Below are 23,931 nucleotides of genomic sequence, written 5' to 3'. Positions count from 1 at the left end.
TTATATACTTGTCAAATTTTAGATTGTTTTACTTCATGTTTATGACCCTCTACATTCAGGAAGCACCTTATCTTTCTAGGCAGCACCTTTCCTTTACCTTATGATTATGCTCAATGTGATGTATACTTTAGCCAAATTGGGCTAATGTGTACCTTGAACATACCCCATTTCTGCTTTTGTCTTTTGAATTCCTACAGTCCTTTAAACCAACCCAAATGCCACTGCCTCTATCAATTCCTCCTTGATCTCTCCTGTCAATAATGACCTTTTCCTTCCCCACAGACTTCACATTGTACTTTATTTAATACCTCTCAAATTCCCTTACATTGCTATTTTTCATTATAGTTAGCTATATGGAGTATAGTCCCTTTCCTTAGCTAGTTTGTAAGCTCTGTGAGTCCAAGGACAAAGTTATCTAAACTTTGTCTCTCCCTTTGTCCCTCCTCAACCCCAATCCCAAAGCACAGGGTTTAATACATTGTAGCCATGTAATAAGTATTCCTTTAATTGAATTGAAATTCTCAGTTTATCAAAGGTTGGAGATGTAGCTTGTGGATTGTTCAGGGTTTCTTATTCTTCTTTAAGTCTCTTCTGCCTCCATTTTATCCAGTAAGTTGGAAGGGAACTTAGAATAGGGATTCAATTTGGACAATGCCTTTATGGTATCCTTCAGTCAGCCAGACAATTACAAGTTTCCTTTATTTGAATGCTGAAGTAATCTAGTTACTTTTCTTTTTAGTTAAGTTTTAGGGGAAATGATAGCATTTATTTAACACTATGACATCTATCTATCCATCCCTACCACTTAGAATATTGGCCATGCTACTCTAATTTCCTTATGCCTAAACTGCTCGATGGTTTAGCTTGAATTTCATCACATAATAGTGACATTGCCATCATCCTTTATCTCCACTGTTGGTGGCAATAACCATCCCACCACGCTGCTTTATGAGGCAATAACTTGGTTTCCTCATTTATCCACTCAGGAACTGGATTATTACCTCATAAAACAGTGTGATGGTATAATTATCAATTAAATTCTAGCTTGTTGAGATTCTCTTGCTCCCCCTAGCCCCCCCCCCAAAATTCCCTTTTCCTAATAGGTCTTGGCAATCATTTTCAGTGTCTAAACTCAAGGAATTTTGAGTATAGAAGCTAAAATCTAATTTACTATTAATTATGTATTAACAAACCTAGAAATGCTATATTGGTTGCTTTCTTCACAGGTTTTGTACACTGCTGAAGCACAAGAGCTTTTCTATGTTGTAAGGGGACTAAAGCCTTATAGGATATATAATTTCACCATTTCTCTATGCAACCTGATAGGGTGTGTTACCAGTGAGCCAGGAATGGGACAGACCTTAGCAACAGGTAAGCAAGTTATAAGAAACTTTTAAAATTCTTTATGTAGCATGTTCTACTTTGACTTGCTGCTTAATCTTTATTTTCTCTCTCATACTTTTCCTGATATTTCCCACCCATACTGCCCACTTGTCCTACAAGTATAAAGGTAAAGAATTTAAAATTAAAGGATGTGGGAGGTACCAAGGTGGCTTGACTCTTAAAAGTGATTTCTGGGGCAGAGCTAAAATGGCAGAGGAAAGGAAGTAAGCTCTCAGAACTCATGACATGATCACTACAAAAAACCTCCAAGTAATGCCATAGGACAAGTCCTGGAGCAGCAAAATCCACAGAAGAATGGGCTGAGATCATTTTCCAGTCAAAGATTGCTTAGAAGGTCAGAAAAAAGGGGCTGTTGTGCTGGGGCAGGAGTGGAGCCCAACCTCACCATCACACTAACACAGATTAAGTCTTAGGCAGGCCAAGCCAGAGAAAGAGATCCCCAGAGCCTCTGAATCACCTGCAGTGCCACTGTCATCTGGAACTAAGCTCAAGGTCTGGTGAGAGGGCTGAGCAGTTGGCAATGGGGCATTACAGGGGTCTCTGCTGGAGCTGAGGTGGAACTTGGGTGTTTCACCCCTGCTGGGAACCAAGAAGTAGGCTTCAGTGTTGGGGGCCCAGGTGGGGGAGGGGTGCAGGTTCACCAGAGCTAACAACCATAGCACACAAAGTTTTGCTGCCTGGTTAGTTAGCAAGTTGGCCTGGGGTTATCTACAGAACAGAGAACAGGCTAGGCAAGTGAAGAACCTGCCCCTCCTTAAATTGTACCACCTTAGACCCCCTGAAGCTTGGGAAAGTACATCCTGGAAGCAGTGACCCACTTTTAGAAGGAGTTAAAAGTCAAGTAAAAGATGGGCAAGATGAGCAGACAGAGAAAGTTGAGGACCATAGAAAGTTTCTTTAGTGACAAGGAAAATCGAGGTGCAACCTCAGAAGAGGATAACAACATCAGGGCTTCTACATCTAAAGCTTCTAAGAAAAATATGAATTAGTTTCAGGCCATGGAAGCACTCAAAAAGGACTTTGAAGATAAAGTAAGAGAGGTAGAGGAAAAATGGAAAGAGAAATGAGAGTGATTAAGGAGGGTCATGAAAAAAAATTCAACTGCTTGAAAAGCCAAATTAGTCAAAGGGAAAAGGAGGTACAAAAGCTCTCTGAAGAAAATCATTGCTTAAAAATTAGAATTAAACAAATAGAAGCATATGACATTGTGAGAAATCAAGACACAATAAAGCAAATCCAAATGAATAAAATAAATAGAGGACATTATGATATTTCTCCTTGGAAAAGTAGCTGACTTGGAAAATAGATCCAGGAGAGATAATTTGAAAATTATTAGACTACCTGAAAACCATGATCAAGGAAAGAGCTTAGACATCATCTTTCAGGAAATTTTCAGGGAAAATTGCCGTGATATTCTAGAAGCAGAAAATAAAATAAAAATTGAAAGAATCAAACAATCACCTCCTGTAAGAGATTCCAAAATGAAAATTCCTAGGAATATTATAGCCAAATTCCAGAGATCCCAGGTCAAGGAGAAAATATTGCAAGCAGCCAGAAAGAAACAATTCAAGTACTCTGGAGTCACAGTCAGGATAGCACAAGATCTAGCAGCTTCTACATTAAAGGATCAGAAGGCATGGAGTATGATATTCCAGAGGGCAAAGGAATTTGGATTACAACCAAAAATCACCTACACAGAAAAACTGAGTATAATCTTTCAGGGGAAAAATGGGACTTCAATGAAAAAGAGGGCTTTGAGGTATTCGTGATGAAAAGAACTAAAGTGAATAGAAAATTTGACATTCAAATACCAAATCCTAGAGAAGCATAAAAAGGTGACCAGGAAAAAGAAATTAAGAGGGATGTTAAAAGGTTAAACTGTTTACATTCCTACATGGGAAGATGATATGTCTAGCTCATAAGAAATTTCTCAGTATTAGGGAAGATAATAGAAATAAATTTAGGGCACAGGTGGGAATTGATTATGAAGGGATGATATCTGTAAAGCATTTATTTTTTGTTTATCTTTTTTTTTGTGGTGTGGTTGGAGTTGGGTGACCTGCCTGGGGTTGAGCAGTGGGTGAGTGTCTTGTGACTGATGTTGGAGGATTTGGTCTCAGGTCCTCCTGGGTCCAGGGTGGGTGCTTTGTCCACTGTGTCACCTAGCTACCACATGATGACATATTTAGGGTAAAATTGAGTGTGTCAGAGGATTGCACTGGGGGAGGGGGAAGGAGAGATGTAGAATGGGGTGAAATCCCAAATGAAAGAAACAGGAAAGGGCTTATGGAGTGGGGGGGAGAGATGGGGAGGAGCAGGGCAGTGAATAAACCTTATTAATCAGAATTGGCTCAAAGACCTTAATCTCATCAGAGTTGGCTCAAGGAGTGATTAACATACACACTCAATTGGGTGGAGTAATCTATCTAACCCTGCAGGAAAGTAGGAGGGGGAGGGGATAAAGAGGGAGGGGTGAAAGAATGGAGGGTAGATTGGGGGAGGGGGTAGTCAGAAGCAAATCCCTTTTGAGGAGGTATAGGGTAAAGAAGATAGATAATAGAGTAAATATTATGGGAAGGGAATAGGATGGAGGGAAACAGTTAACAATAGTGAATGTGAAAAAGAGAAAAGGAAAAAATGTTCAAAAATATTTATAGCAACTCTTTGTGGTTGCTAAGAATTGGAAATTGAAGGAATGCCCATTAATTGGGGAAACAAGCTGTGGTATATGATTGTAATGGAATATTATTGTGCTATAAGAAATGACAAGCAGGATGATTTTAGAAAAACTTGGAAAGACTCATATGAACTGATATATAGTAAAGTCAGCAGAACCAGGAGAACTTTGTGTACAGTGACAGCATTTTTGTTCTATGAGAATTGTCAATGACTTAACTACCCTCAGCAATACAATGATCCAAGATAATCCCAAGGGACTAATGATGAAGCATACTATCCACCTCCAGAGAAAGAATTGATATTGATTTAATATGGGCTGAAGCTTGCTATTTTGAGCTTTTTTTTTTTTACTCGAGCCTTTTTAAATAAAATTACTAATATGGTAATGTTTTACCTAATTGCACATGTATAACCTATACTAATTGCTTGCAACCTCAGGGAGGGGGAAGGGTAGGTAGGTAGGGAATGAGAGAGGGATGGAATTTGGAACTCAAAGCATTAAATAAATAGACATCCTTGACTTTTGGGGGGGGCGGGGCCATGGGAGTTAAATGACTTATCCAGGGTCACACAGCTAGTAAGTGTCAAGTGTATGAGGATTTGAACTCAGGTCCTCCTGAATCCAGGGATGGTGCTTTATCCACTGTGCCACCTAGCTGCCCCAACATCACTGACTCTTAAAAGTACCTGCTAAGGGCATGGATTTGACTATCTCTGTCCCAAGAGTCCACAGAATAGATAATCATCTGTTAATTTCAAAATCATTCCACAAGCATTTTTAAATTATCTGCTCTATTCTGGGCACTGCATCCTGCTCAACTGGGTATAAAAAGATAAAAATGAAATAGTCCCTGTATTCTAAGATCTTAGGGAGTATAAGGGAGCCACTTCTTTGTGTATAAATATGTTTACATTTGCATACAGATACTCACATACACATATACTTGCATATATGTGCATACAAATGTATACATTACCTATCTGTCTGTCTCTGCAGTAAGGATAGAGCATAATGGTACTGTAATTTCACTAGTACGGGGAACTCCTGGGTGTTGAAACTCTAATGATGCAGATCAGCATTTTCTTTGTAACTTGTATTCTTAGAAGGTTGCCTAAAGTACTGAGAGTTAATTTGCCCAGGTTTACATAGTCAGTATATATTAGAGGCAGGATTTTAATTAAGCCTTCCTGGTCTGAGGCTGGGTCACTGCAAAATAAATAAGTTAAAAACTTGGATAACTAGAAAGGCTATGGTTCCCTTGAAAGAAAAAGTGAAGCTCAGAATAACGGTGGGTTTTGGAGGAAAATAATGAGTTCCATTTTGGACATGTTGAGGGGATATCGAGTTTAAAATGTTTAGTAGGCAGTTGATGTGGGGCCAAAGCTCAGGAGAGATACTGTGGCTGGATATACAGATTTAGGAATTTGCTGCATATAAATGATAATTAAGCCTATGAAGCTAATAAAGTCACCAAGAGCAAGAAGTATAGATAGTTAAGATAAGAGGTCTTAGGAGACAGCTTTTTGAGACACCCAAAGGGAAGGGGTTATAGATAATGATCCAGTGAAAAATACTAATAGGAAGGTCAGATATATAGGAAGAGAATCAAGAGAGCAGGTTCCTAAAGACACAAGGAGAAGCAAGTGTCTAGGTATAGAGAGTGGTCTATAGTGTCCAATGCTATAAGAGATCAAGAAGGATGAGGATTGAGAAAAAGCCATCCGATTTGGCAATTAAGTTACTCTACTGCTATTTTATTACCCTTTAATAATTAGATAACTTCTTATTTCTTTAATTAGTTTATAAAATAATACCAAATTTGTAAAATTCCTAGAAATCCCATGTCATTTATCATAGTCATATACTATTCATATGAAAAGGTTTTATTCATTTATTCAAGGATGGATTAAAAACTAACTTAATTTGGAAAGGTTAGTAAGAAGGTTTTACTTCTGATTATGTGCCTTACTAACTTGAGTTAATTGAAGTTCTGTACATTTCCAAGTCACAAAATTCTTAGTTGGCAATATAATGAGGCTTACTCCCCTGGTGATATTTGAGAGAATGCCCAGGTGTGGAATGGGTAAAAGATGCTTAGATGAATTGTAGATACTGTGTAAAAAATTATGTATATACAAAAATAATCTTTAGATCTCCCTTCTATATGTCATCCTATTACTCATGGGCCCAGTGCTACAAGGGAGGAAAATAAAGCAAAATTTGTTAACTCTGAAAAATGAAGGATTTCTTTAGTTGAGATTTGGTTTTCCTTAGCCAATTTTGTTTTCTTCAAATAGGAAATCTCTCACAGTGATCTCTAAGAGAATACCTTTTTTGGGGCCTGACTTTTCTGTTATTGAATTCTTAATTATCTATCTATCTATCTGTCTATATCTATATATCTCTATCTATCTATCTATCTATATATCTATATCTTACTTTAGTACCTCATTGTGGTGTTATTGACCCTGAGTTTTTGAATGTCAAGTCTGAAGAGTACTAACTGACAGATTCTACCACGCTAAAACAAAAACAAAAACTCTGGAGCAAGTTCCTATCAGAGGACTAACCCATCTAATTACAGAGAAGTTCATCACCAGTAGAATGGCCACTTGGTGATGAACCATTGGCTTATGGCACCCTAAAGAACAAAGGAAAATACAAAATGGCCTTCGATCCTACAGGTTCTTTCCTGATTTTGCAATAATACTGGTAGAGGAGAAAGGGGTGGGGCAGAGGGTGGTAAGATTTACATAGTTTAAAAAGAAATTATTGATATCTTTTATTTTGATGTAAGCTGCATTTTTTTACATAACCTGAATTTTCCACTCTATCTCTTATCATCCTATGGGAAAGCCATCCTCTATAACAAAGAATTTTTAAAAAGGAAAACTATATTCCACAGTTAATGAAAATTGAGCAACACAAATTGACTACTTTTCTTTTTATTCTAGTTTTGTTAAATTTGTGCAAAATGTTTCCAATTTCACAAAACTGAAATTATCTATTTTATTTAATAATAATAGTAATAATTAATAATAATAAACATTTTTATTTAAAGGTTTATATTCCAAATTGTATCCCTCCCCTCCCTCCTCCCTGCGGTGGTAAGCAATCAAATATAGGTTATACATATGCAATTATATAAAACATTACAATATTAGTCATTTTATATAAGAAAAGTTGAATAAAAAATTAAAGAAAGTAAAAAATAGCATGCTTCAGTCTGTGTTCAATTAATATAAGTTCTTTCTTTAGAGGTGGATAGTAGGCTTTATCACTGGTCCTTTGAAATTGTCTTGGGTTATTGTATTGTTGAGAATAATCAAGTCATTCACAGTTCTTCATCAAACAATATTGCTGTTACTGTGCACAAATGTTCTCCTGGTTCTGAATACTTAACTATTCACTAGTTCATACAAGTCTTTCCAGGCCTTTCTGAAATCATCCTGTTTGGAAATTACCTATTTTATCTTCTGTGATCATCTCTGTCATTTGTTTGGTTCAGAATTAAACCTCTCTAGTCATGGCTATGAAATGTAGCCAGTCTGGTTCTCTTCTAAATATTATTCTAGCACTTAGCACAATAGCAATACATAGTAAATGATTATTAAATACTTGTTGACTTAACTTTACCTTTAATTTTCAGGACACATATCCATTTTAAGCTTATTGGCATATATGTTATAAGATAATTATCTAACCCTCATTTCTGCCCATCTGCATGGCAATTTTTCCCAGCAGTTTTTTGACAAATAAACAGTTATTTCCTAAGTAATTCATGTTCTTAGGTTTATTGAAGATTACATACACATGAAGGGAGAAGTATCTTGTAAATAGAAAACTGGCTGCAGATGTGGGAAAATCTTGGCTCAGATCTCTCCTATGACCCATATTGGCTTTGTGACTCTTGGCAAATCACTTAACCTCTATGTATTTCAGACAAGTCTCTATATCTATAAACTCCATAACAACTGTTATTTTCCATTGGCAGGAGTTTCATCACTGAAGAGTTCTCTGCACCAATGAAATAATAGGATATATATGTGTACACACAGTATGAATATGTGTATGTATGTGCATAAGCATACATCCATACATGTACAAGCATCTAGGTGGTACAGTGCATAGAGCACTGGAATTGGAATCAGGTAGACTTATCTTCATGAATTCAATTCTGACCTAAGACACTTACTATCTAAATAACTGTGGGCAAATTACTTTACCCTGTTTGCCTCCATTCCTTAATCTGTAAAATGTTCTGGAGAAGGAAATGGCAAATCACTCCAGTTCCTTTGCCAAGAAAATCTCAGATGGGGTCATGACTGAAAATCTCAGATGGGGACCTGACTGAAACTGAGCAACAAAATTTATGTGTGTGTTTATCTATGCATGTGTTTGTTCAGATATATATGTATATGCATCTTTTAGGTTCTTTTCTTCATCATGCCCCCATCATTTTAAAGCAATTCCAAGGCAATTATTCTACCATGAGAACCATATCTATATGGGTTACATCTTTATCTGAGATAGACTGATAGTTATAGGAAGGTTTGTTGGTGATGTATAGGAGTTAGACTCATGCAAATAGATGTTTTTAATTGCTAAAGAGAATATCTTCTTTATTCTTTATGAGGAAGAGCAATCCCTGGACTTCCAAATAATGTAGGGGTTCCTTTGTAGGACTTAAATAACTTCACTAATAAATGTTTTTTTTTTTTGAGAGGAGAGTATGGTAATTGATAGACCTTCCATCAAATTATTATATTAGTAGGAAAAAAAAGATAATGGAAAAAAAAAACCTCTCAGAAATGATTATTTTAGGGGAAAAGCCCCAAAACTTCACTATGTTAAAAGTCAAATTTGTAAATACTTGCTACAGATATTTATATACCAGGGCATTCTGGGCGTATGAGATGGGTCAGTAGGCAAATTCAGGGGGCTGGAAAAAGCCCTCCCTTGATGTCCATCTTTTTTCAGATTGTGCATTTTGCTGCTGCTATCCTTCACACTGCTTTCCCTGCATAATTTCTCATTTATAATATAGTACAGCCTGCTCATGCCTATCATGCACCGCTCCACTGCCCTTTGTGCGATGCTTAACTTCGGCTTTTGAGAAACGGTGGTACTGCCAGGTTTGCAGCCATGCAACAAACTGAAAGTATACTTTCCATGCAAAGGATGGGTTTTTGTTTCAAGGAGAGCCTTGGGGTCATTAAAAGAAATGTGCAGTTTCTTGAGGGCAATCTCTCCCCCTTTATTCCTCCTATTCAATTCTAGGCCCAGCTTATTGTCCATTTTCTGTGTCTGTATAAGTTATATGCAGTCATGGGACCCATGAAACAAAGGAAGTTTAACCAATTTAAATCAATCACTGCAGTGAGGAGCCCCAAATAGCATAGCAACTACCTTTTGCCAGCAAACATTTGAACAGAGGGAGCTAGGTACTAGATGTAGAGCCAGGATGGCCTGAATTAAAATTTGGACTCAGATTCTTACTGCCTATATTATCTTGGGCAAGACATTTAACCTCTGTTCTTATACTTATAAAGTGGAGATAATAAGAATGTCTGCCTTCCAGGGTTGTTGTGAGGATACAATGAGATGTTCTTTACAAAGCACTTAGCAAATTTTAAATGCTAGGTATTAGTTGTATAAATATTTGGTATTATTATGATTCATCTCCCTCCCTCCCTTCCTTCCTCCCTCCCTCATTCCCTCCCTCCCTCCCTCCCTCCCTCCCTCCCTTCCTCCCTTCCTTCCTCCCTCCCTTCCTCCCTCCCTCCCTCCCTCCCTCCCTTCCTTCCTTCCTTCCTTCCTTCCTTCCTTCCTTCCTTCCTTCCTTCCTTCCTTCCTTCCTTCCTTCCTTCCTTCCTTCCTTCCTTCCTTCCTTCCTTCCTTCCTTCCTTCCTTCTTTCTTACCTAGCTAGCTAGCTAGCTAGCTATATTGAAGATGAGGAAACTAAGATTAAGAGGTTAAGTGACTCATCCAGGGTTTCATAGCTAACATGTCCGAGGCAGGATTGAAACGCAGTTCTTCCTGACTCCAGATCCAGCACATTATCCACTGTGCCACCCAAATACTACAGATCTCATTACCATACAAAAGTAACAGAAAACAATTGATAATTACTGATCCATCTTCCTGCATTTTCAGTCAGTCAAGAAGCATGTATTAAGGACTTACTATGTGTCAGGCACTGTGCTGGGCACTGGCATTATTTCTCTATATAATCTTGGTGAGAACAATCTACTTATATATCCAGGGCATCCTTAGTATAGGGTATAAATACTAAGAAAGTATAAGAAGTTAAAAGAAAATGTGTTATATGGCACATCACATCTCAATATCAATTTCCTGAAAATTGAAGGAAATATAAAATCTTGCTGTAACTATTGTTTATTGACTATGAAAAATAGAATTTTATGGAACAAAATGCCACCTTAAAGGGTCTCATTCAGTTATAATAGCCAACACATATATCTCTTTAAAGTTTACAAAGTGCTTTAAAACATCCCAAACAATCCTCAGAACAACCCTGAGAGATAGGTACTATAATAATTCCCACTCTACAGCTGAGAAAACTGGGTCAGACAGAAATTGTGATTTTTCCAGAGTCACAGAGCTGGTGTCTGAGGCTGGATTAAAACTCAAGTCTTCCCAAAGCCAAGTCCAGTGCTCTATCTGCTTCACCACCTAGCTAAGTATCACCCAGGTATATGTCAAAATCTAAGAAGGTTCATTGCAAGATAACGAAGATAACATGTGTAAAACAGAACCCATTATCTTTATACCCCAAACACACTCCTCTTCTAAGCTTCTTATTTCTCTTGAGGACCCCATCATTTTTCCAGTCATTCAGGTTCTCCCCTTGAACATCATCCACAATCCTTCCTTCTAATTCAACCTACATATCCAGTCAGTAGCTAAATCTCATAATTTTACTTCCACAATATCTCATATCCCATATCCATTCCCTTCTCTCCACTCAGACAGTAACCACCTTAATTCAAGTCCCCTCCTTGGGACACCTTGGATAAACTCCTTTGCTTGTCATTGAAAGCCTTTCACAGTGGCATTCCAGTTTATGTTTTTAGCTTTATTACTCATATTTTTTCTTCAGGTGATATATGGTCCAACTAAACTGGTCCTCTGGTGGTCCTATATGGCTGCCATCTCTTTATCTGTATGTCTTTGCATGGGCCATCCCTTGTGTCTGGAATACAGTCCCTCTTCTCAGGCTTAGAGAATCTCTAGTTTTCTTTCAAGGCTCAGCTCAGGCCTCACTGTCCACATGATGACTTTTCTGACTCCCCCAAAATGGTTTGTTTCTGCAGTTTGATTATAAGCTCAACAAGGGCAGGAACTGTTTCACTTTTATTTTTGTGTGCCCAGCATGGAACAAGTGCCTGGCATGTTGTAGGTATTTAACAAATGCTTGTTGCTTGATTGATTTGGTGATCTTTTCATTAGTAACATCAAACAAGATATAAAAAGAGAGACATATGCTCTCCAAAGGTGGTTGGCACCATTGCATAAGATGTGAAACACAGAGTCCAAATGGAAGAGGGATTCTCTATAGACAGTAATGTCCTTCAGAATATGCATCTGTGGATGACATTGTGCATGTCATATTAGTATCCAGAATGGTGTGAGGCTTCCTAAATAAGAATCATAATTACATAAAAGATGTTGGCCCACCTTTTAATAAAAGAAAAAAGTGGATGGAAAATATCTATTGTGCTATGGCATGCAGTTGTATGGAAAATATATCAATCTCTTGAATAGCAAACATTTATCAAGCACTTATTATATGTCAGGCACTGTGCTGAATGCTAGGGATACAAAGAAAGAGCAAAAACAAGTCCCTGCCCTCAAGAAGCTTACACTCCAATGGGTGAGACAACATGTACATCAATATACATATATAGTCGATACATACAGAGTAGATAAAAATAACCTTAGAGGGGAAGGCAGTAGCATTCGGTTAACCAACTTGCTGTAATTATAATTTGACCTAAGTCTTGAAGGAAGAGCCAGGGATTCTAAGAAGTAGAGATGAAGTGGGAGATCATTCTTATACAGTCTTATGCTGTATAGGACTCCAGCTGGGTGGCTTAGTGGAGTGCTAGACCTAGAGTCTGAAGAACTTCTAATCTCTGAGACCATGGGCAAGTCACTTAATCTCTTTGCTAACCTTAACCTCTTACCTTCTATGTGCCTAGCACATAGTAGACATTGAATAAATGCTTATTTTCTTCCCTTTCTTCCTTTCTTGCCTCCCTTTTGCTCTCCTTCCTTCCCAACCTATATAGCTAGGTCATTTGTCCATATATCCTGGAGAGATATTGCTCCTGGACGATGAGCTGGATGCAGAATTGAACAGGGGTTAGAGCATGGGCTGGGACTGTCTTTGCAAAATTGTTCAGTGCTTATGATAACACCTTGTTTCTCCTTGTTGTTTTGGTAGTAGTATTCTTTTGTTGATATTGTGTGGCTGAGTAATCTAACACTGTCCACTCTGGTTACCTCTCTTGCAATGGCCTTGACAAATACTTTCCTGCCCACATCAAAAACCATGTCCTTTCATGAAAAAGGAAAGCCTCAGTCAAATAGCACTTCACTCCTTCTGGCCACCTACTTTACAGCTTCCTTGCCAAACCTGTGGCCATTCTCCCAGATACCATGTGCCTTGTGGCTTTGTACTTGTTTGGTGACTCTCTCTCTCAGAACACTATTTCAACTCTATCCATATGCTGTTTCATTCCCTCATACCTGGCCATCTTACCCACAATGCTCCTCCCCCCTTCCAATCTTTCCCCTCCCTCTGTTCTGGAATCATAAAGCAGGATCAAATCAATGCTACCACTATTCCTATGTGTGGGGTGTGTTAATTGGCTCCCATATGTCTGTGCTTAGCATGCCTGTAACTTTTTGGACCAAAGTTTCTTTTCTTGGCTATCACTCTTCTATGTGTGTTGTCTTCCATATTAGAACATAAGTTCCTTGATGGCAGGGACTACCTTTTTTTTTTTAACTTGTATCTATCATATTTGTCATATAGTGAATTCTTAATAAATGTTTTTTTTTTCCATTCATGCAGTTAAAGTTATTGGTCATTGAAAGGGTTGTGGAAAAATGCATGGTGTACATGACTAGGCTGCACCATATTACCAAGGAAGAATTGTATAAGAGAAGTTGAATAAAAGGTATCATTGGAAAGATGTGTAAGAAGAAAAGAAGGTGAATTGGTCATGTAGAGAGAATGAGAAGTAACTAGTGGATAGCTTCAGTGCTCATTTGGTTTTCATATGATATCAAGACATATTGAGATAGGCCCTCACTGTTGTGGAAATTTATTTTGATTTGGGGACCCTACCTTTGGGCTGAGATTAGAAAGCCTTGGGCCCTCGAGATTTTTTTCTGTGTGAATGGCTGGTGCCCCTCCCCCGCTGCTTCAGCTGAGCAAAAAAAGCCCCATGGGCTGTACGAGATGCCAGGTCAGACGGCTGGAGGAAAAAGCCCCAGTTCCCTCCACCCTGAGCGGATCTATCCGAGAGATCCCAGGCTCATCCCAGCCACCCTGGAGCCCTGGGTATGGTACTCATGAGACACTCAAGCATCCCCGTCCCCCCAGCCGCAGCCCTGGCTGGCAGATTAGCTTGGTGTGTGTGAGGGCGCAGGAAGCCCCGAGATTTGAGTGGAGAGAAGGAAGATGTATATAGACTGGGAGTTAGACAGCTAAAGGGGGTGCTGACAAGATTAGAGGGATGGAGAAGGGGACTGACAAGATTAAGGAGGACTCTGGAGACTAGAGACCCTGAGACAACAGAACAGAGAAGGACGCAGGAGATTAAGAGGACTGGGGAAGGAGAAAAAGCTAAGAGCAAGAAGGGATAGAGGCCGATATAGAGCAGGGGGGCTTTTCAATGAGGAGGAGGAAAAAAAGTTCCAGGCACAGCAGGTGGAAAGAGACACACTGGAATGCAGTCAGGTTGTACATTTTATTTCCCTGTATTCTCTCTCTCTCTTTTTTTTTTTTCAGGGCAATGAGGGTTAAGTGACTTGCTCAGGGTCACACAGCTAGTTAAGTGTCAAGTGTCTGAGGCCGGATTTGAACTCAGGGAGTCCTGAATCCAGGGCCAGTGCTTTATCCACTGCACCACCTAGCTGCCCTATTTCCCTGTATTCTTAATCTTAAATAGTATCTCATAAATAAACTCTGCTTTGATTATTTAGTTAAGAGGCTTCTTAATCTTTTGCTTATCAATTTTGGGAGGGGAGCAGTGTGGTGGAACTTTATAAATGGCCCATATTAAATTAATAGCAGTCAGATAGCCAGTTAGTCAAAAGTCCCCAGATTAGTCCTCCAGTCAGATTAGGCCCCCCAGATTAGACCAACCAGTTAAAATATTTTTACACTGTGGAGGATTTAATGGTCACATATCAATTAGCAAACACTTATTAAGTGACTGTTGTATGCCAAGCATTATGTTAGGTAGTGATAGTATTCAGTCATTTCAATCCTGTCCAACTTTTTGTGATCCCATTTGTAGTTTTCTTGGAAAAGAAACTGGAGTGGTTTGTCATTTCCTTTTCCAGCTCATTTTATGGATGAGGAAACTGAAGCAAACAGGTTTGAGTGACTTGCCCAGGGTCACACAGCTAGTGAACATCTAAGGCCATATTTGAACTCAGGAATACAAGTCTTCCTGATTCCAGCTCCAACACTCTCTCCTTTATACTACCTAGCTGCACAGTTAGGCATGTCAAGTACTAGAATACAAAGGGAAGAGTGAAGTTCTGGTACCTGATGTTGGGAAACTAACATTCTACTGATAGGATAAAATAGGTCCATAGATAAGTAAATGTAGGCTATGTTAAAAATAAATATAAAGTTATTTTTGTGTGTGTGTGTGGGGGAGGCTTAAACATCTGTAGGAATTGGAAAACATCTACTTGAAGGAAGTGGCACTTGAGCTGAAGGAATTGGAAAGATCTTCTGGAAGGAAGTGGCACTTGTGTTGAACCTTACAGAGACCTAGGGATTCCAAGAGCCAGAGATGAGGAGGAAGAGCATCCCAGGAGGTGGAGAAGAGAAGCACTTAATGGTCTGTGATCTGCACCATTAGGAAGAGTACTGGGGTAGATGGCATTATAATTATAGATTCCCTTAAAGTACTGAAAAGGTGATATAAGCACATATAGCAACATTTCTTTGTCAGACTCAATCTAAAATATGCAGAGAAAAATGTTATCATAGGTTTAACTTCCAGCAGCTGTGTTTTAAGAGCACAAAATTGCTGAATAACCTCTGCAGGGAAAAAAAGAAAGAGCTTGGTGCTGTTAACTTCATTGTTTATCACTCACCATTCTAAAAATCTTCTTCCAAACTCAGATTCAAATATTATTTCCTTTTCTCACTTTTGTACTCCTTGATAACCAATATCTCATATACTCTAACAATATATTTAATTTTTTCATGGAACTTATTTCTTTCTTAGGTTAGATCAGTTTAGGGTAGAGTGGGGCATCTATATGCCCAAATACCGAATATTTCTTGCCTTCATTGAACCAGTGCCTACATAGCATCCTCACCTGGATGTTTCAGTGATACCACACATATAGAATATTATGTTTCTTCTCATTAAAGCCTTTTCCTGGTTTAAACTGTGTGTGTGTTTCTTGTACTCATTGAAAGAATATGAAAGTTTGCTTTGAATCTGTTGTCCTCTGATTCTCAAAAGGTGTTGTTCTAGCCCAAGTCATTGCTATTTAAAATGGGATTTTTTTTTACCAGTTTACAACCTAATTTTAAACTTTTTAATTTTTTTATACTTTTAACCAAGATGAACTACAAATTTATTTGCTAGTCAACGAATGAATTAATTTATCAACTCATGGAAGCTTTAGAAAGGAAAAATAGCTTTGGGTGGTTTTGGTTTTGGTTTATCATACCATATATGAAATTTTCAAATACTTCAAGTCGAATGTAGTGAAAAAAATGCTTATATCCCTTGGTCACTTGCCTCATCTACATTCAGTTTCCCTCTTGTCTGTTCTTTTCTTTTGGACAAAATACTTCCAATATTTTCTTTTCATGTCTGGATGAAAAATATGCATATATTGATATTTTAGATCCAGCCAATGAAAATAGGTACCATTCTGTATGACTAAAAGCTATAGTGTGAGGAAGCCACATAGAGGGATTTGTATCATCGTCATTCTTCTGGCTCTTGCTTCTAGCCTGTCACTGGAGCAGGGGGGAGGTAGAATTAACTTGAAGGACGTAGTCACCGTAAGAAATGTAATTTGGCAGTAGCTTCAAATATTAGAGGTATCATTGAGCCTTTTAAGAGTGTCAAAGTAAGAGAGCATATATTTCCTTCTCAAATCTCAGTATGATATATGAAAAGAAAGGCTTGTAGAGATGTATCTATATGTTTTGTTAACAACTGGTTAAATGCAATATATGGTTATATCTGTCTCCTTTTCTAGTAAAAAAAAATTAAAAATATGATTGGCATTGATGACATTTTTTACTAGTGCATTGTATTGCCACTCCTTTTCTTTTGATGACAATTACAGGGTTCAAAAGCTAATTTGTGGAAGATAGTCTTCCAGGGGCAGCTGCATCTGGCCTCTTGGCAGACTACTTAAGCAGTGGTATTGGAAGCTTTGGAGTTGCCTCTGGGTTTACTGGAGTAATGATGCTGATGGGCTGTCTTAGTCTTCTTGATGTCATTTTCTCTTTGATTACCCTTTTAATCTAGGTAATTTGTGCATTTTCATCCTTTGTGAATGAGGTCCAGAGTAAAACCTTTTTGAGAGAGATTCCTTTTTGAGCTCCATTCATATAGTTACAATGTGTCATTTCTTTTGCTTGTCATAAATCGGTCTTTCTGAGAAATATGTGCCACAGGCTTAAAACTACCCATATCCCATTAACCAGGTAATTAGTGGTGCATTAAGTTTTCTTTCTGAAGCCAAAGTAAAATGCAGAGGCTGTTTGCTGCTGGGTTGAAAACACACATTGTTTTGCATGCATGTACATAAGTCTTTTCATTGTGAATAGGACCCAGAGTGATTAAACAAGCACTCTTAATATGTTAATTTATAATTTTAATTACAACAATCTTGTATATATAGTCATTAGTGAATACTAATATAAATATTTTTCTACCTTTTTATTCATAATGCATAAACCAATCATCCAGTTACTTCTCGGCAGTTGCCTGTTTTCGTTTCATAATACAATCTTTGTTCTTAGTTATGAATGCATTTTGTTCATTCCTGCCTTGAATAATCCCTCATTAAGCTAGTCACTTTCTGCTCCATGCTAAAAAGGAAAAATTATCATGCAAATGTGGCATGCCATATTAAAAAGCACATTACCAAACACTTTTGTTGCTGTCCTTCAATTAGTTTCCCTTCTTTGAATTTAATTCCATTTGTTGTTAAACTAGTGACTTGATGTATGGACTCATGAATCTGAGGCTGCTGCCAAGAATGTGGGGGAAAAAAGCATCAAAGCCTCTTCAGAAAGCTGCAGAGGCGAGCTGAAATGAATTTGCTTCACCTTTGACAAGAACACTTGAACAGTACTGGAATTCTCTGATGATTCGGCTTGGCTAATTATCCAATTATTTATTTCAAGAATAAAGGCACTATTTTACAATTAGGAAAGTGTATCTGAGAAGTATATAGAAGTGTATCTGAGAAGTATATAGAGAAGTGAATCTGAGAAATTTGGTAATGAAGGGTGACTTAAGAAACTCCGAGATGAACAGTATCTCCTCAAACTTGGCACACTGAGGATTTTCAAGATGGTATTCCTAGCGCTCTGTCTTAGTGAGATAGTTCGGTGCTCCAAAGTTATTTGTTTGGTTCTCAGGACACTTCTGAAAGTGGATCACATTATTCGATAGTGTCAACCCGTTGAATTTCCATGGTCTTTAAGCTCTGTTTAAGTTGTATTTCTCTTGATTAAAAGCTTTTGGTTCAAAGCGATACTTTTTAATTGCCTAATGATATAAGTCAGTTCTTAGGAAAGAACCGCACATTTAGGAGTTCATTTGCAATATAACTGAAAAATTCATTGCATGGCAGTAAAACAATTTACTGTTAATTACAAGGAGAAGAATTTGCTGTAGCATGCTCCCAGATTGCCATGAATCATGCAGCACTCCTAGAGATTTATAACAGATGTGTAAGTGGGATGAATTAGCAGGGTTTAATAACAGAGACACAAATCATGCAGACTTCAAGGAGCTTTAATTGATATACTAGAATGTGACGGGCATGAATCACTCAGCCATTCAACAGCACTGTAACATATGGTCAGCTCAATATGCTGCATCTTAAATCGGTTGGTGAGTCGTTGGTTGGCCCATATGGTGGTGGCAATATATTTTTCACGATTTAAAAAAAATCTATTTTTTAAAAAGAAATATGATTATAACGAGTGTTTGTTATTGAATAGTCACCCGAAAGACAGCCTGGGCTTTTTTGAGGATTTGAAAAGGGCAGCTACCTCAAAGAAATTGTAGCTATTGGGTTTACAACCGCATCATTGGAGGTAGCAAGCACAGAAGTGACTGTACCAATCGGTGACCCAGCACACTTGAGGCCATGGTGAATTGTAGAGGACAATACAGCTGACAGTAGGGTAATCTGGGAAATCTCACTGGCCTGGTGGAGTAGCACAAATAAAATAGAAGGTGTCAGTGTCAAGAGAAGCAGAGGAATGCCATGTTTGCCTGCCAATGGAAAGACAGATCCTTGAGCAGCAAAATCTGTCCTCATGCTTTTACCATTTGGTTATTTAAGAGGAGTGAATGTTCACACCTTACACTAACTTCTATTAAGAGGACATTCATCAAAGGGATGTTGATAAACCATTGGATCAGTATATTAGGATTTCCTTATAATTATTGAAGAATCTTCACTTCAAGAGATGGAAACAGGTAGCTTGGTAAAGGTTTGTAACCTATACTGTAAACATGTTTTTATTGGAACTAGAATCTGGCAGCTTTGTGAAAAGCTTTTGTAACATTAGTAAACCTGACAGACTTGAGAAAAGAGTATTGCAGCCTTAGAACTGTAGCTGCCAGAATTTAATGTCAACAATTAAAATTTATTTTGATCCTTACCTAGTGTTTATTACTGTTTGTATACACAACAGACCTTACTAATACAGAGATGCACTATTAGATAGAATTACCATCTGTTCAGAGTGAAATGCTGGCATCTGTCTTCGATTCTAAAACTAAAATGATATTATTTCAAACAAAACAAAATTAACCGCTTTTTATTCACCAACTTCAATTGTGTGTGTGTGTGTGTGTGTGTGTGTGGCCACCCAAGGAAAAGGCTTGTTTGCAAAGTTTTTAATGACCTTTGTCGCCATGTCTGCATTTAGATATATGGCTTTAACATAAGCTATATGAGCCATCTGTCTTTATTGGTCTTTTTTGTGCCCTCTTTCACACAATAGCACACAGCAATCATAGGCTTTTAAATACTGTTTTAGCTTTATAATACATTAAATATGTATTATATAGCAATGCATTAAAATAACATAATTAAAATACACAAAATGTGACTTTGAATCTGTGAGGCTACAGTATGCAAATTATTTTGACAGATGTGTCTTTACCAAATGTGACTAAAAAAATTAAATAGATAAAAATTATAGTTCATTCATTTGAACAAAGTCGCTACAGGTACTATAGTGACACCTTTAGGAAAATATATACCATATCTTTTATGCCTGGATGTTTTTAATTTCCCTATACACTAAGGCATATGTTAGTGATTTACGTACAGCTCTCTCTTTCTCTGTGTCTCTCTCTAATCCCCTCCCTCCCTTCCTCCCTCCTTTTCTCCCTCCCTCCTTTCCCCCTTCCTTCCTTCTTCCCTCCCTCTCTCTTCCTCCCTCTCTCCCTCTTTCCCTCTTCTTTCCTTTCTCCCTCCTCCCTCTCTGTCCTTCTCCCTCTTCCTCTCATTTTTCCTCTCTCCCTTTCCCTCTCTCCCTCCACATCTCTCCCTCCCTTCTTTCCTCCTTCTGTGTCTCTATCTTGGTCTAGGTCTGTTTCTCTGTCTTGTCTCTCTCTTCTGTATCTCTATCCCTGCCTCTGTTTATCTCTCATATGTGAGAACTTAAATATCCTTTAAATATAGTCTCTAGCTTTCTTTAAGTAAGAGAATTGTGGTGAATCAAGGACACTGGCAGATATAATACTAATGTTAGATCAAAGTTGCTACTTTCTGAAAAGAAAAGGTTCCTATTCCATATATCACAAAAATAATAAATTGTGTCATGCCAATGTTTAATGCGTGTACACAGTGCATTAACTGTAACTGTAGTACATTTATTTGTGCTGGAGGAGACTTGAAAATGATTAAAAAATCAATACTTCGCTGTCAGAGAAGCAAGTGTTACGATGCATTTAAGTAGTTAATTGCATAAGCCCCATAAAAGCTTCAAGTTTGGGTAGTGGGGATGCCATAATTACAGTCCAAGCAGCTACCGTTTATTAATGGTGGACTTTAAGGGAACACTGGTTATTGTCATCACTACTGGCTCTATGTACAATTCAGAAATAATGGGCCTTATATTCTGTGCAGAGAAAATGCCAGTGCCCTAGCAATTAATGAGAATGAGGGCAGTTCCTGGTTGGCAGAAGTATAGGCATTAGTGGGCAATGTTCTTTTGATGGTTAGACTTGCTATCATGGGGAAATCTATGGGGTCCTCTGGAATTTATACAATTTTCCTTCTTGAATGAGCTGACTTTATCGTAGATGGCAGATAGAAAAAATCTTCACATTGATGTTATAACTGACAAACATTTGTCTATGTTGTGGGCCAAGACCCCTTCTAGAATTATATTAAGTAATTTGTTTTTAGGTTGGAGGGTGGTGGTATGCATTAGTAAGCAGCAGCATTTCACCTGTGTAGAGAAGAGAAAGGAACATCCTTTATGTCCCTATTAAATGCCAAAGGATTCCTACCCCAACATCATCACAGTCAACTTCTCTTGCTCGTGGAAAGGCTCTTTTCATTTGAACATCTCAATTTTAGCAAAAGAAAGTTGGTAACACTTAAAATATTGTCATAGCTATGTTGTCTTCAAAGAAGCTTTTGTCTCCTTCCAAATTAAAAAGATAAATTCTTATTACAAAACCATTTTTTCCTATCCAGTTTTGTATTTAATACTTCTCTTCATTTAAATGCTCTGTTCTCCTTAGGCCAGGCGGCTCAGGACTTCACACCACCCCACTTTAATTTTGACATTGTAAATTTCTTCATTATGATGTGATACTAATTAGATTATAAAGTCATAAATGATGCCTAAAGAGGAATTTATGGCATCCAGAGATTTTTTAAAAGAATATTTATAAGATAGAGAATAGAAGTAGGATCATTTTTCTAGGTTAATGTAGGAAGTGAGACATGCTAATGGTGCCTGTGTAAAAAAATAGAACATTCTTTTTTTCTTTAAAAGAAAAATGGATTAAGGTTTTTTTATGTTGATCTTCTTTAAACATGTTGGTTTTTGAAGGCAGTCCTCATATTTTAGATGCTATCTCAGAATTTAGGATGCTACAAATAACCAACATGTCATGGTAACAGGTGACTTTTATGTGATGCTCAATCCGAACTGGAGAAAAAAGGGTTGATTTATTACATAAGGATAGAATACATCATTATTAGTAAATTTTACTATATGTTACTTGGAGGCAGTACCAGTCATCCTTTCTGGCCATTGTGATGCATTACAAATGTAGAGGAAATTCTGTGTAACCCAAACTGTTTATTGTGATTTATTTTTATCTGAAGTCAGTTGACTACGAAAGTACTCCTGTGCTATAGGAGAGAGAGAATCTTAATTATTCTCATTTTGTATATGAAAAAAACCCCTGAGATTTATATGCATTAAATGGTCTTCTTAAGATTATATAGATTTGGCACTGGTGACAGGAACTGAAATCTTACAGAATATTGTCATGACTCTTAGAGTGTACTCCATAATTTACTGTTTTTTTTTTTCAGCCAGCAGATATTTAAGTATTCAAATGTATTTATTCAAATTTCTAAGCCCATCACTTAATGATTCTGTGAAATCAGTCTACAATTTCTCCACTTTTTAGCCACTCCTTATGTGTGTTTTTCCAACTGTTTTAGAAATATCTATGATCTTTTCATCATTCTTCTTTTGTGAGATTAGCCCAGGAAAATTGGCTTATAACTATACCTAACCCTCTCTTCTAGTCTGGGAAAAAACATTGAAGATAATGACTCAATAGAGCACTTACTCTTTAAAACTAACAGGGATGGTCAAATCGTCTGCCCAAGTCTGTTTTACAGAGCAGCTAGATGTTTTTTAAGCCAGAGAATAAAAAAAAATGTGTTCTGACTGGAGACATGCTCTACTATTGACTCCCTAAGGCTAATATAACTGCTTCAAAGAAAGATTTCCTCATGAAACTAAGAGGCAGTCTGGCTGAAGCTAGAACACTTTGCACTAGTCTTAGGGGGCTGTCAAAACCAATATCATATACCATTACTGGTAAGGACCATTTTACCATGTCACCAATTGGTAGGTCATGCCACCTGTGTTAGAAGATCAAACCAAATATGGTAAGCTGCTTGGAGTTTGATTATTCTGAATTGCCTCCATATTTGTATCTCTAATCACAAAGAGAATATTGATTCTGATATACAGGAGGTGACTCAGATTATTAAGGCTACACAAGTCTTGTTCAACATCCTCTTTTTGCCAGAGTTTGATGGGATGATAGAGTTGGATCAGAATGTTGAAAACCAAATGAAACATTGAAGAAAAGATTTCGGTGGACCGTAGAAAACCTTCCCCTCAGTTATTCTGTGTGTTTTTGCACACTTCCTGCAACTGTTCAATTAATGAAGAATTAGTGTCATCTATACTAAAAATGTGAATAATTTTAACACAAATTTACCTAAATTGAATATTTCTCATACCAAAGCTGGTACTTTTTATACAATAGGATGGGTTTTAAAGGGATTATGAAGATGAAAGCTACAGAGCTCCCCCATTTGTGGCTAACCTTGGGCTCTATACATGGGAAGGACAAGTAATCATGCTCCATAAATTGCTTCCTCTCATCCTCCTAACTTTTAGTATCTCTTGGAATCTCAAGAGAAAGGCTACAAGTATAGTCATGGAACTACTGTTTGATGGTGGTTCCACTTTGTAGATAAAATGAGTGATTTTTTTTGAAGAGCAGCCTGATGGTAAGGGATCCTTGGTACAATTGCAGACTAAAGACTTCTAAGAACAAGATGTAGTTTTTGGCAGTGAATGAATAAGTAAATTAATAAATGAAAATGAAGGATAAGGTGAAATAATGAACATTCTTGATAAACATTCATCTACTACAGTAATAATATCCCATGAATCACAACAGCATGTAGAAGATAGACTTAATTGATTTTTACTAAACTGGCCTCTCTGTAACCTATCCTCCTTGTTAAATGTCACTTAAATTAGTTAAATGTTTAAAATACAATTTCTATAGATATGTATTTTACTGAAAAAAACTTGGTAGGTACTTTTAAAATTAATAAAGAATGGATGTGTGTCTTAAGCTTTTCTGAAGCAACTGTGCTAGTTATCTTAAGGTTAGGTGTTTTTTTCCATATATTCATGCACCATGACACTTTATGCTTGGGCTAGTACAATAGCTTCCCAATAATACATAGGTTTGTGCCTTAGTTATATTTTTATGCACAGATATATTTTCTCCCTAGCTAAATTGTAAACTTCTTGAGGGCAGGGACCATGTCATCATTGTTATCTTCA

The 23,931-nt window shown here is 37.5% G+C and overlaps 1 protein-coding gene across 1 annotated transcript in view; it reads left to right on the top strand.

Annotated features, from left to right (window-relative positions):
* Positions 1-23,931, top strand: part of USH2A (usherin) — a 1,082,898-nt gene that overhangs the window by 252,748 nt on the left and 806,219 nt on the right. Inside the window, exon 19 of the mRNA XM_044004202.1 lies at positions 1,227-1,371. Within this exon, the coding sequence (XP_043860137.1) occupies positions 1,227-1,371 (145 nt within the window). The remainder of the gene's footprint in view (positions 1-1,226; positions 1,372-23,931) is intronic.

The sequence above is a fragment of the Dromiciops gliroides genome, chromosome 4 (genome assembly GCF_019393635.1).
Source record: "Dromiciops gliroides isolate mDroGli1 chromosome 4, mDroGli1.pri, whole genome shotgun sequence".
NCBI classification, from domain to species: Eukaryota; Metazoa; Chordata; class Mammalia; order Microbiotheria; family Microbiotheriidae; genus Dromiciops; species Dromiciops gliroides.
Note: the sequence above shows the minus strand (reverse complement) of the source record. Positions and strands in the feature narration are given on the sequence as shown.